General features: G+C 40.1%; 1 protein-coding gene across 1 annotated transcript; it reads left to right on the top strand.

The window, feature by feature from the left end:
• The first annotated feature begins 2895 nt into the window (after positions 1–2895).
• Positions 2896–15543, top strand: LOC146625523 (phosphatidate phosphatase LPIN2-like). The gene is made up of 20 exons (XM_085362258.1): positions 2896–2967; positions 6229–6429; positions 7769–7864; positions 7955–8253; positions 8341–8457; positions 8605–8728; positions 8884–9358; positions 9966–10065; positions 10207–10394; positions 10986–11079; positions 11173–11242; positions 11324–11407; positions 11717–11796; positions 12312–12468; positions 13033–13181; positions 14149–14235; positions 14321–14473; positions 14954–15068; positions 15194–15297; positions 15399–15543. The coding sequence occupies exons 1-20, from the start codon at positions 2896–2898 to the stop codon at positions 15541–15543; spliced, it is 2910 nt and encodes a 969-aa protein (XP_085218384.1).
• Positions 15544–16540: the final 997 nt, after the last annotated feature.

Consider the following 16540-nt stretch of genomic DNA (forward strand, 5'->3'; position numbering starts at 1 on the left):
TAAAGAGATGAATAAATATGAAAATAATTTAGTTCCAGCCCACCTGGAGGTGTAGATTTTTGTACTTGACATTATTCTTAGCATTTTCGCATGTTAAGACCTTTTTTTTTTTTTAAATTAAATGTGTATACGTGATTAGTTGTCCTGAATAGTCTTTCTGTTGTTTTTAAATGTCTCCCACTGGCAGAATAGCAGAGGTGTAAAGATTGTGAAACTGTGACTGAAATTGTGTTAATAAAAATATCAGAATGATGCTACTCTGTTTGTGCAAAGACTTCCTGCTAAGTTGAGGTTTTCTTACGTGACATGCGCACACGTGCTGTCTGCTCAAGAGCTGTCTGCCATATTGGATGAGATACGATCACTGGTTGCTAAGGAAATGCGTATTCCTCAACTGGTTGGCAGTGGTTACTGGAGGCGTCTGGCTGTTGCTTTGGTTGCTAGCAAATTGTTATGGTTATGTTTGTTTCTTTGTCTGCAAATACTCTCAAACAACTAGCCCAGTGGTAGCAAAATTTGGAAAAAGTACGACACAGATGAGAAATGGAGAAAGTTCCCCTAGTAGACAAGTTCGTCACTTACATTAAACTATGACCGCAGCAGTACGCTAGCGACCAAACCAATCACAAGGAGCTTTTTGGCCAACTTGTTGGGAAATACAGATTTTTCCCTATCGACAGGTGGTTGCAAGGGAGTCACTAACCAGTCTAACTAACCAGGGCTTGCGTGACTGGAATGTTAGCATTTTCCAAGTGGCTGCCATCAACCTCTGGGAACCATGGTTAGCGAATACAATTTTTCCATCATGACCAGTGGTTGCAAGATGATTGCAGACCAGTCTAGGCCTGTGTGTTCATTTACATATGATTTGGCACGTGCAGTGCTGCTCTCTGAAATCCATTCATTTCTATTGCTTGCGCTGCACAATAATGGTTTCTTGCTGCGCAGTGCCAGCGTGGCGTACTCAGGGATGTGTGGTCAAAGTTTGACCTAGTTCGACTGTACCTTTGCCTGACCAATTAAAAACAAGTCTAGAAGACTATGAAGAAAGCATGTGCGTATCCGAGTTTGGTGAACTTTTTGACACACATTTACGTGGATGGATGGATAGATAGATAGATAGATAGATAGATAGATAGATTGATTTAATACAACACAAACTCTTGTAGAGGATACAAAGTCAAAGAGAGACATGTTTTGAAATGACAAGGACCAGGTGTATCTAGTACACGTAGAGCAGCCGCAAAAAATGACATACAAGCAGAGCGCAGCGGCCAGCGCAACACAAACTGTCCTTCGCTCTAGCTAGCGGTCAGCGCAGCACATGCCCTCTGCCCTCTCGCTCTTTCATGTCTGTAAACACTCTCCTGATGACTTTATGGACTCAATCTCTAGTTTCACATCATAGTGAATAAAATGTTAAGTCCATATTGAAAATTATGTTTTAGTTTTGTTTTTTTGGTTGTATCTGACAAGTTGTTGGGCAACAACTTATCAGTTACAAGCTGAAATGAGTGTACAGTTTCACATCCTCGTTCACCTCTTGCTTGCCACATCTAGTTTTAGAACATATGTGTATTCATAAAGGCACTTTGTAGAACAATAGAGGATGTCCATCTTTTATGCTGTTGGTAGGTATGAAGCAAATCATGAGTTTGGGTAGTTTTTTAATCACCTCCTAGTGGAAAATAAGGCTCCATATTGTTTTTGATTTGTATATTCTTATGTTCTGGATGAATTCAGTTAATTTCAAGTCTGCACACTTTGGCCCCCCAGCTGTACAGAACATCATACCATTCTATCTTTAATGTGGGAACCTATGAGCTAGTCTGCGGCCAAATTCTCTGGGGATATCAGCCAGTATTTTCAGACTTTCAGTGCAGCCTGGGGATATCTGGGCCAAGACTTAACTTTCTGTCTGCAGGGAGAAAGCTTAGAGAAAAACTAATAAAGAGCTAGAGTATGGTGGCCAGTAAAGTAAATTGACAGTTTACCTACATGCAACCAGAGCCTGTTTAAATGTCACTAGGCTTTTGTACTTTTAATACATACCAGAATAATCAAATGTCTTGCCCCATATCTACATTCTGCAAATTCACATGCACATCTGTTTATAGAGCTTATGATGTGTGTGACGGAAGTGCTGTGGGAGTTGAACTCATTCTAAATTTGGTCATGTGCATTGCAGATAAAGCAGACGGTGGTCAACAGCACTCAACAGGGAGCTCTGATTGTTGTTTTTGTGTTCTCATCTAGACACTTCTGTTTTGAACACAACACGAGCATTGCAGTTTTCAGGGTACAGCTTGCTTTGGTTGACAGTAGGACAGGAAGTCACAGGATATTACAGGAACTCTGTGCACACAGTGTAATGCTGTTATCGTATCATTAAACACCACGCAACATTCAGTAACCTTTGTGGTCTTCTCAGCACTGAACACCCAAGTTTGAGATACATTGCTGGTATTCTATATACATTCATGGTTTCCATAGAATGAGTAACGGCTATCTATGTCTTGTGCCAACAGATCAGATTTAGTTTAGTCCATGACCTACATTTGCATTCTTAAATATGAAATATTTGGATGGTGATGTGCTCTGGCACCTGTTGTTCTGCATAGTTTTTCACATTTTGTAGAGCAAATTATTATTCAAACCAAAATCCATTGGATCAAAGTGTTCCCTGAGGGTGTTTTGCACTGCTTGTAGACACATTTCAAGCACAGGTTGTCCGTGACTGGGGGCCTGGTGCTGGATTATGTAAGCGTTTTAGCTAAGGCCTGGGGTGATTTTTCCCTCAGTGCATGTAGAAAGGTCAGAGGAGCTGTGCTGCATGGCACAAACCAGGAGCAGGCTGCTTGAGGAGGACAAGGGGGGTAAAGGAGGAGGGAGCACATGGAGTCCTCAGGAAGGACACCTGTAGAGCAGCGGGACCAGCGTCTGCACCTGAAGTCCCTCTGGACTCTAGTGAGTTGGGGTGCTGCTTTGACTTCTGTCTTACTGAATAGTATGAGCAAAGGTGGACTTTTTCACCTTTACTCATTTTATAATAAGAGTAAAGGTTGGTGTTTGTGTTTTTGTGGTCATTTATTTAAGAAATGCAGGAGAGAAACTGATGGATCTGTGAATGATACTGTGTTTATTTATTGGTCAGTCTGTATATCATTATTTCACTTGACTGTTGAGTCAGTGGAAAGGGAGAGTGAGGAAAATTTGTGTAAGACAACAGAAATGTATTGAATTTTCATTGATAACGAGGAATATTAGAAGGTGAAATTAGATTCTATAGAAAAATTAGTTGATTAAGAAAAGGGATTAAGTTTTCCTTCCTTGCTTTTTCCAGCCAGTTCACTGTGTGATCAGCTTCCCAGTAGGTATCTTATCTAATGTGAATATATCTACTCTTGTAAACCTGCTCCAGTCCTTTAATCCTAACTTCATTTTACTTTCTGCTGCAATCACTAAACATCTTTACGCTATCTTTAGGTTAGGTTCATGATACTGATGAAAAGGTCCTGATGCGCAGAATTAATGGCTGTAGATATGACTGGATCTCCAAAGGACCACATTTTGCGTTTTTATCATTTTCAGCTATTATCAGCAGATTGTAGTTCGCTGAGTATGTTTTTGGTCTAATGTCTAATCGCATTAGAGTTTAATTGGAACACTGGCTGCCGGTCTTAGAGGCTGAATGGTTTCAAAGTCCAAGCAGCTGGTAAGCATCTCGCATCTAGTCTCTTAATTGTTGTCCCAAACACAACACAATAACACATTTTTTTTTTTTTTTTTTTTTTTTTTTTTTTACCATTTAGGCCACACAAATATGAGAACTCCTTATCTGCATGTCATGTTTCCTGTTGCAAACCCATACATTAAAGCATCTGAACTCACATTAAACTGCAGTAATTGTAGGTGCTGAGCAACATGAGAACATATAATGACAATTGTACGACTTCGACTTACGTCCTGAAGGGATGAAATAAGGTTCAGTAAATACAAATTTGAGCTCTGAAAACATGGCCTTTGTTTGCTGTGGTGTTACGAACGTACATGAGAAAAGCAGGAAACCCCAAAACTGCATTAGCCGGAGTAATGACGTAATGTAACCTGGAAGTGTAATGTGATAGCTTGTGTACGAGGGACGCATGAGACAGTTCTGATAAATGTAACCACAACTGATTTTTTGTCAGTGATCTGAGTCAATGACATTGTATTTTTACATTGTCGTAGTGTTGTGTGTTGTTGTGTAAGAAGTTTCTTTTATTCATTGTTTACTCAATCTAGATTTAAAACTTACACACCGCTTAAAATGTTTAAATCAAAGGCATTAACCCTATTTTACAGTAAATGCAATAAAATAAAATTAGTGTTGAAATCACTGCATATTATTTAAGTTAGAAATATCCTTAAAATGCATTTGGTGGGTTTTTCTGAAGTGACTTTTGTGATTATAAACAGCATAGGCCAGAGTTCACCTTCAAACCTTTTAACCTAATCCACTTGGGTGTGAACTCTCTTTGTCCATATACACATCATGTTTGAGCTACGATGAGTCCATAAATTGTAAATTTTATGCTTTTATTTTAAACTTTTAAACCATCACAGTACAAGAATTGTGTACTGCAGTGGTGGTAAGTTGCAGTTCTTACTTAGTTGTAATATATCCGACTGTCCACAGTACAGAGTCCTATTACACTGACTGACTTGTGCTTTATTATGCAAGCTAATACAGGGGTTGTGTTCATGGAAGACCTCGACTGAGAAATATCTTATTACATTTGGATTCAGGGATAATGTTGTTGTATGAATACCAGTAGAAAAGGGATCCCGCTGTGTTAACAGTTTACAGTTGACACAGTTTGGACTCGTGCTGCACTGCCTCTGTATTGGGTTATCTTTCAGCACCAGTAGATAGAAAACCATCAGGTCACAAATCAAATTCATCTAATGCAAAAAGGTTTTGCCTCATCTGGCCGTCTCTCCAGCCACAGCAAATGATATTGAATCGTCAGCCGGATGGACTATGTCAATGATCTTTGGGTTGTGTTTCAAATTAGATTCCCCAAACTTTACCAGCTCATGAGTACCACCTTTTCACATCTTATTATTATTGTTATTCTCTTTCAGAGGTCCTTATTGTAATAAGGGACGCGTTGTAGTGTCCTTTCGACTATTCTTTGAGATTCATAGCACAAAATGAAAACAAAGAACAAAAAAAGAATGATTTTACTTTGCTTAGCTTTGAGTCAGCAGACATGAATGACCTGAAACATTCAGAGAAGATTAATAATATGGCTGTTAATGACATGTCATTATAGCATTGATAAACTCTGGTAGAAATAAAAATGACTGCTTAACCACTGAGTCAAAATACCAGAAATGTTTTTCTAAAGTGATCTGTGACTAATATAAAATGCATTCCTCATGTCCCCTTCAACAATAAAAGGTGATGAAGCAGACATGAGGATTTAAAGATGAGAGAATAATATAATTATATGTATTTAAGGCTTCAGTGCTGGTGATGATTAGTGAGTATGATGTGCATAAAAAGTACAGAAATGTTAGTAAAAATAAAAAAGTTATGAATATCAATAAAAATACAATTGTGCTACCAGTGTGTAACAATGCATTTTATTTTCATTGTAGCATTTTTTTGAATTCTTAATTAACCTAAATTTGAGGTTTTATCACTCCTTTTTCCTCTAACAAAGTCAGGCTGACATGTCAGACAGGTTTCGCTTGTTTATGTAAAACTGTACATAAAACTATCACAGATTTATTGCTAGCTGTACAAACTGTACAAAGGTCTTTTCTAACTGCTTAGGATTGTTATGTTGTTAACACTCAAACTGGTTACAGAGAGATTAACTAGATGTGACCCAAGTTGGGTCCCATTGATTGTAACTTCTGCTCCTTGTGGACACAGAAACACTTTCAAAAACGTGCTCTCTGGTCAATTCTACATCAGCTGCCTCGGTGCTGTATCTGAGGCACTGATTAAGTCTCGATCGCCTAGGACTCTTTAAGAAAATGGGACAGAGCCACTGTGTTTAGGGACTGGCATGCATTTCCTTTGCAGGCTATTCTGAACAACAGGGGCCTCACGACAGGAACCATGTCCTAGAAAGACACAAAAATGACCTCATGATTTTGTTCTGCTAGTAATCCAGACAATATAAGGGGTTGGAAGGTAAAGTGTAAATTAACGAAAGCTATTTTTGCTGACAGGTGAACACCATGAACTATGTGGGGCAGCTGGCAGGCCAGGTGCTGGTGACAGTAAAGGAGCTCTATAAAGGGATCAATCAGGCCACTCTCTCAGGCTGCATTGACGTGATTGTGGTCCGACAGCCCGATGGGACGTTCCAGTGCTCTCCTTTCCACGTCCGCTTTGGAAAACTGGGGGTGCTGCGCTCCAGGGAGAAAGTAGTGAGTGTCTGCTTCAAGTAGAAGTGCACAGGTGTAAAAATCTGCAAATGTGTGCGGTGAATTTAAATGAAAGCGTGCTTGCTCTGCTCTGAAGGAAATATTTGAACCTAAACATTTCGGTATCCTGGAGCAGATTTTAAAATAAATGTAAAACATGTCTGTTTAAATGTTAACAAAAACGACCATAGAAATGTTTTTAGATAGATCATAGATCATAATGGCTAATTTTATATTATGTGGGGTGTCCAAGGTTGCACAATGAACCTGTGTGTTATCAAGAAGCTGCACAATAGATTTTCTGGTCATCTGACTGCTCTTTGCCTCTCTCTTTCCATCTCAACCACATTATCATCCAATCCACTCTCTGCTTCTAACAAGAGCACACTGCACTCTCTCTATTTATAGCCTCTGTATAGTGGGTAACTGAGGATGGAGACAGAATACATAGACTAAAGCTCAATTCAGCCTCTTATTCCCAGCTGATCGAGCTTCATCCTCTTCAAAAACCTTGTCTTACATATAGAATAAGCCCGTCTGTTGTAGACTTGCAGGAAGGACTGACAGGAACAGGAAGTAGTCTGTGGTTGACTGAAGATGTTTTCACTTACTCTGTAAATCACAGAGAGGTTTAAAACATTTCTTACTACAAACCAAGCAGGAAAAAATAGAACACAGGTGTTAAATGCCCTGCACCGTGTGACAATTTAAAGGTGCTGGGAGTCACTTAATCAGCACAGCTGAGTTTAAAGTAGAAGAGAATTATGAAAAACATTTTTTTCATGGTTTAAAGAACAGGTTATTTCCAGTATTGGAGCAGATCAATGGAAAATTAAAAAATGAAAACCTTTATTTGAGTCCCTGGGTTCCTTCTGGAATTCCATGCATTTGTTTATGAGATCATCAGTGCCTCTGCTGATTCCCTGCACTGAGCACCAATACTTGAAGATGGCTTAAAAATGGAGGCCAATAATCACTAAAATCAGCAGATGACTGGATACCAGGAAAACACAGCTAACATTAGCAGGAGAAACACAGTTGTTTTTTCTTTAGTCTGACCAACTTTTGGTGAATGCGTGAAACAGCACTTACTGTACTTCACTGAACACACTTGGGTGTTAATACCAATAATTTGGGGGATTTAATGCTGAGAGCCTTTATGGCTTGTTTGTTTTAAATAATGGGCAGAAGTCATGGCGAGTAGTTTTCTCTGTGGCTTAACTCTAAAGCTTCTGTGACGACATACATATTGTGCTTTTCTCATTAGGGTTTGGTAAAAAAATCTGAGGCCATCTGAGGAGAACAGAGTTTAAGCATCTTTTGAAATGTTGTTTGACTGCAGATTGATATAGAGATCAATGGAGAACCTGTGGAGCTACACATGAAGCTTGGAGACAATGGAGAGGCCTTCTTTGTCCAGGAGACGGAGCAGAACAATGTGAATTTTACCCACATAATATGAATAAAATTGAGCTGAATTATCTATCGTTGCTCTTTGTACATGTATTTATTTTTTTCTCTGAAACAGGAGATTGTTCCAGCCCATTTGGTGACCTCACCTATCCCTACAGAAGAGCCTCTGTTCAGGAGCAGAGAATCCAGATGTGGGGGAACAACAGCAGAGACCAGCCAGCCCCTCAGTCTGGAAGAGCCAGTCTCTGTAAACCTCCACCCCTGCTCCAATTCAGCTGGTAAAAAGAAGAAGAGACGCAGGAGAAAGCACAAAGCTGAGCCACGTAAGGAGGAGCAAACGACGTCGTCTGCAGCCGGGGAGCTGGAGCTGTGTGATCTCAGTTCAGATGAAGAGCAAAATGCACACAATGGACGGTGAGGAGACATGTTTACTCTGAAAATTGAAATTTGACCTGTTCTTCAATGTAACTGAATTATTCATTTGTTGTTTCCTGTCCTCAGAGCATCTTCACTGTCTGCAATGAAGGAAAATATGGACCACAGACAGCATTCCCCACTCACCGCCCTTGAATGGGACAGCTACCCATTCTCTGATGGCGACTGGTCGCCCTGCACTATGTATGGCCTTTTCTGTTTCGTCCATTCAGATGTTTACAGAGTTCCTACAAGCAGAAAGATCAAACACTTACACATTAAATCAGACTGGGCTGAATAAAACAAATTACTCCTACAGCATCATTAGAGCTTTTATTTTTCTTATATCAGGGAGGTGCCTGAGCCCATGTCACCGAAGAGTGACTCTGAGCTGATGGTGAAGCCGTCAGAGAGCATGCTCAGGGCCGAGTCGCACATGCAGTGGACCTGGGGGGAATTTCCAGAATCTACCAGGGTAAGAGTCTAAAACTTGGACTAGTGCTAGTTCATATCATTCAGATATATATATATATATCTCTATATATATCTCTATATATATCTCTATATCTCTATATCTATCTAGAGAGTTGCTGAAAAATTCTAGAAATAAAAGCTATTTATTGTGTTCAGGTCAACAAAAAGGAAAAATGGGAGCCAAAGACTTTGACCATCACTCCCTCAGAGAACACACACTTCAGGGTTATTTTGAGCTCTGAAGCCATGGAGGAAGAGTCCAGAGGAGGACGGGGAACAACAGATCCCGTTTGCAGTATCGTAAAACCTGAGCCCCGAACCATCAAACCTGATGAATGTAGCTGCAAAGCGCAGCCCCCTGCTGCTTCATCACATGGTGCAAACAATACAGAACCCAAGCCAGACCTTTCAAGTTTGATATCGAGCAGCTTTACACCAGAGCCCTGCCCAAGCAATGCTGACCTCAGTGCAAAAAATGCAAGCAAGGCCAGGTGGACATCTTCACCCCCCAGCCGCCAGGACAGCAGCTCGACTGCCAGCGCAGGTAGTAACCAGACCGGAGACTCTGCAGCTGTTTGTCCTGACCCAAGTGCCAATTCAAAAGCCACCGACTCACCCATCAAGAGAAGGGGTAACACTTTTACCTTAATCTGAAAATGTCATATATACTAAAGGAATTTGTTTAAACCTACAGATTTAATATAGAAAAGTTTAAACAAATCATTAGCAGGAGAAAGCTTTCCTGCAATTTCTGATGCAGAAGCATGTCTTCTTAGAAGTGTGGGAGAATTGTTTAGATGAGGAGGAGGGAGGCTTTGAATCTTTCATTTCATTTTATTACAAAGAGAGGTCCTCCCTTACTTGGTCCCCCCTGGCACAGTATAATATTAATCACAAGGATAAGAAAAGACTACAAAAAGAGACTCAGCAGTTCCCTGTTTTTGAGAGAAGAGCTACTAATAAACTGTTAAATCGGTCCCTGAAAATGTAAAGCAAATATCATAAGAAACAATCCATAAAAATAAGTCCAAGATGAGAAAAAGTTGAGAATTTTTCAGAGACACTCTTTCTGACTTGAACCCATTCAGAGTATGTGAATGCTGACAGGAAGGATGTGGTTTCTGTTCCGGCCTGAGTTCATACTCTGTCTGGGGCTGCATTTTGTACGCGAAAGTGAAGTGAAAAAAAAAAAGTCAGCAATTTCAAAGAAGTCAACCCTTTGTTTTCATTTCACAAAGTTGTGAGGAAGAGGAGCCAACATCAGGGACCAGAAGATATTTACCTGGAAGACCTCACCGCACTCGAGCCTGACGTTGCTGCCCGGTACTTCCCAAAAAGGTACATACCTGGAAACCCTTTCAGCTACCCTGTTCTGTCCTGCACCCTTAGACATGGTGAAATAAACACTGTATACTTTTGAAACACAAATATGAAAACTACTTTCTGATTTTAGTGTCTAAACCTGCACTCTTGTTTCAGTGAGTCAGAACAGGTCAATAAACACTGGGTGGAGACAGGACAACGCTCTGGATCCCAGTCACCCCAGTCAGTGGGGAGTGCAGCAGCAGACAGTGGCACTGAGTGTCTGTCTGACTCTGCTGGAGACCTGCCTGATGTCACACTGTCACTGTGTGGAGGCGTCGGTGAGAACTCGGAGATCTCTAAAGGTAGCTGTAGCTTTCCCTCCCTGGAAGTCTGACTCTGACACCTTGTGCTTGTGCCCTCTGGATTACGTGCTGGATCTCTGCCAGTGTGTCATTTTCACTTTGGGGAGGTTGAAGGCAGGCAAATCTGGTGTGTAGGGCAGGCCAGCACCCAATGACATGCACTGTCACTCTAAATGTTGTCAAGATGTTACAGTAGAACTCCTTTAGCAGGAATAACCGTCTCACCCTGAAGGACAAAGTCATTGTACGCAGCCGTGAATGTCGAAAAACAGCGAGCATGCTCCTGGTTGCACTTGTTACCTGTTGACCTGCCTTTAGCCTCTTGAGCTAAAAATTGAAGGTTTATAGCCAAGGACACATGTTTAACACAGAAGTTTATATTTGAGGAAAATGCAGATGTGCAAGAGGTCAAACTTTAATTTTCCATATCAGTTATTAAACTTGTGCGAAACAAATAAAGCTTTGAATTATTTTGAAAAGAAAAGCAGGGTATATATGTTTTTCACTTACAGCTCCTCTGCAATATTAGTTTGCAGTATGGGTTGGCATCTTTATTTTTAGTGTGGCTCACGATGCTCTCTTTTCTTCCAGAAAAATTCATGGAGCACATCATAACCTACAATGACTTTGCAGAGAATCCAGCAATTATTGATAATCCTAATTTGGTGGTCAGAATTGCAAACAGGTGAGTCCTCCTGCTAACCAACAGGTGCACTGTTTCATCAATGTTTTTTATAATCTTTGGAACATCCAGGTGTTATACCTCCTTATATTTCAGGTATTATAACTGGACACTGGCAGCACCATTGATACTCAGTATGCAAGCTTTCCAGAAGAACCTGCCAAAGGTATCCTTTAGTGTAAAGTCTTAAGATTTATCTGCTTACATCTGCACACTTATACATATGCTTCTGTTGTTTGACTGACAGGCTACAGAGGAGGCCTGGGTGAAGGAGAAAATGCCAAAAAAGTCGGGACGCTGGTGGTTCTGGAGAAAGAGCAGCGTGAAGCAGGTGTGTTTCTATGAAATTAATAACTTCTTACTTTTTATGTAACACTCCTATTTTCGAGTGTAGCGGGCAGTAATCAGTAGCTTTGAATTGTAAATGACGTGAGTTAGATGAGAAACAGGTTACCTAAATGCATCAGTAACCATTACATCACTCACTGCTTTGCATCATTATGTAAAGACTCTTCACTACCTTATGAAACAAACTTTTACTGCACATTGTTTTTTTTTTTTATTTCTATACCTACAATAAGATAAATTTAACAACATTTCTTCCTCTTTTTTTTTTTTTTTTTTTTTTTTTTTTTTTTAGTTATCATCAGAGACCAAGTTAGAGAGACAGGAGTCTCTGACCACAGAGAGCCCTTCCCTCCACCAGGCCCCAGAAACACAGTGAGTCAGCAACAAAGCTCTGGCTTCCTCACAACACTACAGTCACACATCAGGATGAGCAGTGTTGGGTAAACATGTCCCACAGAGGGTGGATTAGCATGTTAGTCAGCATGCAGTGCTGTCATTACATAACTCTAAATCAGTACAAGTCCAGGAACCAAACAAAAAACAGTTTAAACATTAGTTTGAACTAGCAGATTCTATCTTTAACTATTGTAGAAATCATTGAAAGTGCTTTCAGTTTCAGTGTAAACTGTGTCAAGGGCAAATGAATACTTTAAGTAAATGAATTAGCAGGTCTGCTGCCCTCTTTTGACTATAAATGATGCTGCAAGGTGGAGTTTCGTTCCCTGAAAGATATTTGATATAGCATAAATATGTCACTGAATTGTCCTGCTATTGTGCCTATTTTGACGTTGCTTCACAATGACTTAACTCTTTTCTGGGCCAAGGCCCATTTTCTTTACTCTTGACACCATTTGCTGGTCTTCTTCAGGCTGTACTCTCCTCTACAGGCAGAAAGCTTCAGAGTGGTCCAGCGATGATGAGACTAAAGAGCTGAATGCTGCGGCTCCTGCTTTAACACCTACTGAGCGTGCGCAGACGGAAAATCAAGCACCACAACCGTGTCACTCTTACAAGAAATCCCTCCGCCTTTCGTCCGATCAGATAGTAAGACCTCGCACCGCTGAGTGATTAACTGGGAAAAACTACAAGCAGACTCATTTGAGTCGTTTAATTTCTGTTTCTGTGAAGTGCAGAGAAAAGCCCTAGATTAGATATTTTATTTATTTTGTTTACAAAACATCCCATCATTGACTCAATGCAGCTTTGAGCTACAGAACAGAGTTTTCTATGTTTATGCAAACTGTAGTAAAATCTTATCAAGATGATTTGTAAAATGTTAGAACACAAGCACAGGCATTCATGCAGAAAGTGACAGAGATAGCACACACATATATAAACATGCTGATAAGTGAGAATGTGAACAATAAGGGGGGGAGCCTTAAATTACATTTAAGTTTATGGTCTCTATTAGGTAAATGAAATGCTAAGATTTAGTGGCCACAATAGCAGGATGTTAAATGAACAAATGTATTATATCCAGCATTCTTATCAAGCTCAGTTACTCATGTAGTGGAAGGTATCTTATATTGCAAGTAATACTTCACTTTCACACTTTTTGGTGTAGTATTTGTGTTTAAAAGAAAACTTTAATCATTGTGTCTCTTACAGGCCAGCCTGAAGTTAAGAGAGGGGCCAAATGATATGACCTTTAGCATAACCACTCAGTACCAGGGAACGTGTCGCTGTGCAGGGACCATCTACCTGTGGAACTGGGACGACAAGGTCATCATTTCTGACATCGATGGGACCATCACCAAGTATGGGGAATAAGTATACTGAAATAAATACTTTGTATTGTCTTTATTTCATGAGATTTCAGAGTGTTTTGAGTCTTATATGCTTTACGGCATATAGTAGAGTGCACAGGGCAAAATATTTATCAGCAACGGCATGCTAAGAGGGTACTAATTTGCCTTTCTGCACAGTCAGAACTGCAGTTTCTCTGCTCAGACTTTAGAGGTCAATAGACAAGCCTGTGGAGTTCATATTGCTAAGCACAAACCTTGTCACTTGGACCAGTAAAAGACATGGAGGCAAGAGTTCTGTTTATTTGGTGCTATAGATGCATAAATGCTAAAAACAGGCCATTTTAGCCCATTATGAGGTGGTTGCTATGCATCAGGATGACACCATTATATATGATATAGATGAGAACCTCCAGGGGCCAAAGATGTACCTGTGTGCCAAGTTTGGAGGAGTTTGTGGACAAACAAACAGATTTTGTGTATCATTGTAGTATTTAAACACTTTCCTAACATGCTTGTCTCAATCTCTAGTTTAATATCTAAATAAAGAAGTTCATTTAGTGCCAGTTAGTGTAAAATAGATGATAAAATTGTTTTCTTTACCTATTTAATTTGCTGTTGATCAATCGCTACTCTCTCAGGGTGCAGTGTCATCAGGCTCACTACACTTTTGTGACTTGTGGTCTTTTAAATACAGTCTGAAGTAATAAGCACTATTTTAACCAATTTTAAAGGTGAATATGCTCTCTGAGCTTTAATGTCTCATTTTAATTAATCACAGATGTTTTACTTGTATTGGCATTTAAATTTTTTATACTTGAGTGTACAGGTTGGAGTGTTATGATGGTAAACTTCTCTAATTTGTTTTGTTTGATAATACGCAGCATCCAGTCATCAAATATGGATCTGCAGTATCTATTCCACTCATCATTTTTATGCTCAGCTCTGTTATAGTATTTTACATCTACTTTCCCCACAGATCAGATGTGTTTGGTCAGATTCTACCTCAGCTTGGTAAAGACTGGACCCACCAGGGAATTGCTAAGCTTTACCACTCAGTGCATGAGTAAGAAACAGTAACAGTTTCCATGACTACACTCTGTTAGGCCACAAAGACGTCAACAAGTAACATGAACATCTTTCCACTGCAGGAATGGCTACAAGTTCCTGTACTGCTCGGCTCGAGCCATCGGCATGGCTGACATGACTCGAGGGTATTTGCACTGGGTGAACGACAGAGGGACTCTGCTGCCTCAGGGACCCCTCCTCCTCTCCCCAAGCAGCCTCTTCTCAGCCTTCCACAGGTAAGAAAATAATAACCTTCCTTGTCTTATGTACTGCTTGTTCCAGTCAACAGCGCTATTTGAATAGCTGAGAATGAATACATGATTTAAGATGCACAAATAAATGTTTGTGCTTCCCAAGAGAATAACAGTGACTATAAAACAGAGTTATAGAGGAAGCCTTTTATCACAATGCAAATTACAATCATTTTGCTTTTCCTTTAATGAAATGTTATTTTAGCTCCAGTCACACGTTCTCACACTGTGGAGCAGCTGATGACCAGAAACTTGAAAAAACAAAACCTGCAAATATTATCTTTAGCCTGCATCATTAAAATGAAAAGTTTAACTCCTGTCGGTGTCGTGCATTGTGGCTGCTCATTAGATGATTCAGTCATTCAGTGAGTTTGAAAGTCATGAAAAATGAGCTCAGTTAAAAGAAGGACACTCCAGCAGCAGAAGGACTGAGGTTGATTCTTTAATTCTTTCTTTTCTTGTTAGAGAAATCATTGAAAAGAAGCCTGAGAAGTTCAAAATCGAATGCCTCACAGACATCAAGAACTTGTTCTTCCCAAACACACACCCCTTCTATGCTGCCTTTGGAAACAGAGAAAGCGTGAGTTTCTCAATTTTGTCCCTGTGCTGTTAGTACTTTTGAGGTTTTTCTCTTTGAGATCTGACTGAATTCTTATGATAAATGAATGAAATTATACTTTTTCTCATTTTGCTTTTGTATACAAGGATGTGTTTGCCTATAAGAAAGTGGGCGTTCCTGCGTGCCGAATATTCACAGTGAATCCCAAGGGGGAGCTGATCCTCGAACAAGCCAAAGGCAATAAAACATCGTAAGTAGGCGACCCATCCCTGGAGTCAGTTTGTGTCTGCCAGCTGTTTCTCTCAGACAGACGGTCATTGTTTTCACTGCTGCTGTCTTGTTTTTTGGCAGATACAGCCGGTTGAGTGAGCTGGTGGAACATGTTTTCCCTCTGCGGAGTACACAACACAACGCAACCTTCAGCTGCCCAGAGTTCAGCTCCTTCTCTTACTGGAGAGAGCCCATCGCTGAGGTGTGCCTCGAGGAGCTGCTTTAACTTGGACTACCAGACCCCCGAACACTTTAACTCTGGTTATTTTGTTGACTCTGCAAAGGCTTAATGCCAGTTACGTTCACATGTCCGAGAGCTTTGTAGACCACTAAGACAGTTTGGAGTATTGATTCACTCCATATTGCAAATATATTTCCTTCATGCGCCTCGTTATTTAAACTTCACAGAAAAAAAACTTTATCTGAAGGCTTTTGCAAAGTTTTCCTTACAGGAGCAGAAGTTTCTTAAGGACTTGTATAGACAGTGGAGCTATAACAGTTGGTGTGATCAGGTTGTGCGACATATGAAGCGTGATCACAAAGTCCTGTGACTTCATGCAGTTTTAAAAAAACTGCACCTTATCTAAATTTGGACAATTTCCCATTCAAGGTCGTCTCCTTGTGCACCTCTGGTCTACTTCCAGCACTGCTGCAGTTTTATTTCACACTTTTTTTGACTATTTACACTTTTGTGTTTTACAAGTTTAACCAAAACTTCGGTGTTGATGGTCGTCAGTGGTGTAAGAGCTCGGTGTCTGGGTACGAGACTTTTTTTTTTTTTTTTCCCCCACGTTGTTATTGTATTTTGTACCTTGATTTTCTTTCCTCGGGATCAGACTGTCACTGTGGACTGAAGCACGGTTGTGTGCTGGCACGCAGCAGATTTTAGCTAAACCAACACAACTGATTCTGACCATATTGCAAGTTTTTCCTGAGAATGAAAATTTTACGTTAAAGATTTAGTATTTTTGACAAACTGGAGCACATTTAGGGCACATTGAAGGCACACAAGTACAAATGAAAAGGACAGTGTTGTGAAACCATCAGCAATGCTGGAAGTAGTTTAGCAAACCCAAGAAGACTACATATGAAGGGAAATCACAAATGTAAACTGGGTATGATTTGAATATTTTGTACGGGTGAGTCATGGAGTTATATTTGCAAATTTTAGTGGTGTATGCAGAACGGCTGCGTAAGCATCCTTTTGCCGCCTTATTTTGTTT

The sequence above is a fragment of the Diplotaxodon limnothrissa genome, linkage group LG9 (genome assembly GCF_057381915.1).
Source record: "Diplotaxodon limnothrissa isolate DT_005_m linkage group LG9, D_limnothrissa_male_GT1.1, whole genome shotgun sequence".
Classification (NCBI taxonomy): domain Eukaryota; kingdom Metazoa; phylum Chordata; class Actinopteri; order Cichliformes; family Cichlidae; genus Diplotaxodon; species Diplotaxodon limnothrissa.